This window comes from Engraulis encrasicolus, chromosome 15 (genome assembly GCF_034702125.1).
Source record: "Engraulis encrasicolus isolate BLACKSEA-1 chromosome 15, IST_EnEncr_1.0, whole genome shotgun sequence".
NCBI lineage: Eukaryota > Metazoa > Chordata > Actinopteri > Clupeiformes > Engraulidae > Engraulis > Engraulis encrasicolus.
This window is the reverse complement of record NC_085871.1, coordinates 24,665,624-24,668,123: the sequence shown is the minus strand read 5'-3', so window position 1 is coordinate 24,668,123 and position 2,500 is coordinate 24,665,624. Positions and strand designations below refer to the sequence as shown.

General features: G+C 46.4%; 1 protein-coding gene across 1 annotated transcript in view; it reads left to right on the top strand.

Moving 5' to 3' along the window:
- Positions 1–2,500, top strand: part of mylkb (myosin light chain kinase b) — a 41,689-nt gene that overhangs the window by 4,378 nt on the left and 34,811 nt on the right. The window contains exon 2 of the mRNA XM_063217253.1: positions 2,452–2,500. This exon is cut by the window's right edge and continues 68 nt beyond it. Within this exon, the coding sequence (XP_063073323.1) occupies positions 2,452–2,500 (49 nt within the window). The remainder of the gene's footprint in view (positions 1–2,451) is intronic.

Here is a 2,500-nt window from a genome sequence, read left to right as displayed (position 1 = left end):
ACACACACACACACACACACACACACACACACACACACACACACGCGCATACACACACACATACACACACACACACCCACCCACAGTAACACACACACACACACACACACACACACACACACACACACACACACACACACACACACACACACACACACACACACACACACACACACACACACACACACACACACACACACACACACACACACACACACACACACACACAGACAGAGTCATCGTGCTTGAGTATTCAACACTCTGTTGTCAGTATGCTGTATGTGTGTGTGAAGCATGGTGATGATATAATGACCCAACTGGCAATCCATGTCACTAGGACTCCACACCTCTCATGAAGAATAGGGAGGGTTTGTGATGGGCTTCATTGCTCTTCTTCTCAGGGCTGACCTGGGGGAGAAATAGGGCCCGGGCACCATTGGCTTAAAGGGGCCCCGCATAATTAGCAACGCTGAACTGACTGACCGGTGGCCCCTGCACCCTTGTGGGCCCCTATTTTCAGAAATGTCAAAAAATAAACATATATATATATATATATACCGGGAAATGTCCGCTAGGCCAGATGGCCAGTGCAGCCCTTCTAGGACTCCACACGAAGAATGGTGAGGGTTTGTGTTGGGGTTCATTGCTCTTCTTCTCAGGGCTGGACTGGGGGAGAAATAGGCCCCGAGCACTTTGGTATTAAAGGGGCCCCCACCACCCCATAATTAGTGCCGCACAACTGACTCGACTCACCGGTGGGCCCCGCACCCTTGTGGGCCCCTATTTTAGGGCCCACAAGGGTGCGGGGCCCACCAGGAAATGCCCACTATGCCAGATGGCCAGTCTAGGACTCCACACCTCTCATGAGGAATGGTGAGGGTTAGTGTTGGGGTTCATTGCTCTTCTTCTCATTCAGGCCATATGGTAGTGTAGACAGAGGATGAAGGGAGGGAGATAGTCGACGAGAGTTTGCCTTGTCCATCGCTCTTCCCCTAGAGCTACAGGGCAGAAGGTTGAGGGGGCACTGGGAGCAGGGCAAGGGATCTTGGGGTGGTGTGTGTGTGTGTGTGTGTGTGTGTGTGTGTGTGTGTGTGTGTGTGTGTGTGTGTGTGTGTGTGTGTGTGTGTGTGTGTGTATGTGTGTGTGTGTGTGTGTGTGTGTGTGTGTGTGTGTGTGTGTGTGTGTGTGTGTGTGTGTGTGTGTGTGTGTGTGTGTGTGTGTGTGTGTGTGTGTGTGTGTGTGTGTGTGTGTGTGTGTGGGAGGGGGGCGTTGCAGACAGTACGCTGCTTCAGATGGGGATCATCCATCTCCCTATACCGGTCAGATGGTGGAGGGTCAGGGGATGGAGTGGCTCAGGAAGTAAAAACCCTGCTACGGATTTGATCCATCCAGTTTTGAATCAGCTGATAGTAACAGCTAGACCAATTAAACACATGTGTTGCAAGGAAAGTGGGCCACTGGTTTTACGTCTGAAAAGGGTTTTTGACACTTCTGAGGGCATGCAGGGGAGCCACTTGTCTTTCATTGGTGGAGATCGATGCATATTTAAAACTTCTCCTGGAAGGATTGTTGATTATTTGGGGTGTTGCTGCACCTTGTGCTTTGTGTTGCGACCTACTGTAGTACGTGGCTTAGCTTAGCTGTTTTGCTGACTAACTTGATGTGGTTGATGTGGGTTTTCTGTCATTGTATGCATATGTACACAGATCTTACAGGGTCTTTCGGTTGGACAAGCTATTGAATCCTTCTCTCCATTTTTCTCTCTATTCCTCTCCATGCGTAGGTCTTTTTTTGGTTGCCATTACGATATGGTCATATCAAGTGATGACAACAATAACGTTAAGATTACTGAAGCACATGGAGATTACAATTGCTATGAAAACAGAGAAATCAGTGCATATAGGTTGTTGCATGAAGTTGATAACAAGATATACAAGTCTATAGTCACAATTAACTTCCTGCAAAACAGGAACCCATAGCTTTCCTCTCACAATGAAAAGCTACAACTCTAACCTTTGGTTAAGCCGATTGCTAAAATAAGCACGAGAAAGCCAATGGAAGCCTCCCATGGGTGGTTGACATTTTTTACTGGGCAATGCAACGTAGACAATATATAGTTGTACAGCATTGGCATCTATGGTACCATGTCAAGACAAGCATTCCAACGTTGATTCAAGTTGAAATTGTACTTTTTTTGTGCACGCAAGTGTAGTGTTGCAACCAATACAGTTACGCAATAACACAATAACAATCTCAGCCAGTGTCTAGTCTTTCTTTTTTGTTTATGTTTTTCAGATTTAGTTATATTGTTTCAGTGAATAGTTTCATCCCATTTTAACAAGTTTGTGGCGTGAGGACTTAAGTATTTATTGTTTGACTGGATAGTTTTATCCATTTGTTATCCCATTCTAACAAGTTTTTGATTGCTCTTTTGCTGTTTTTTCCTTTCAGGAGGGAAGTGTTCCCTCACTATTGACAAGACCTTGCCCGAGGATGCTGG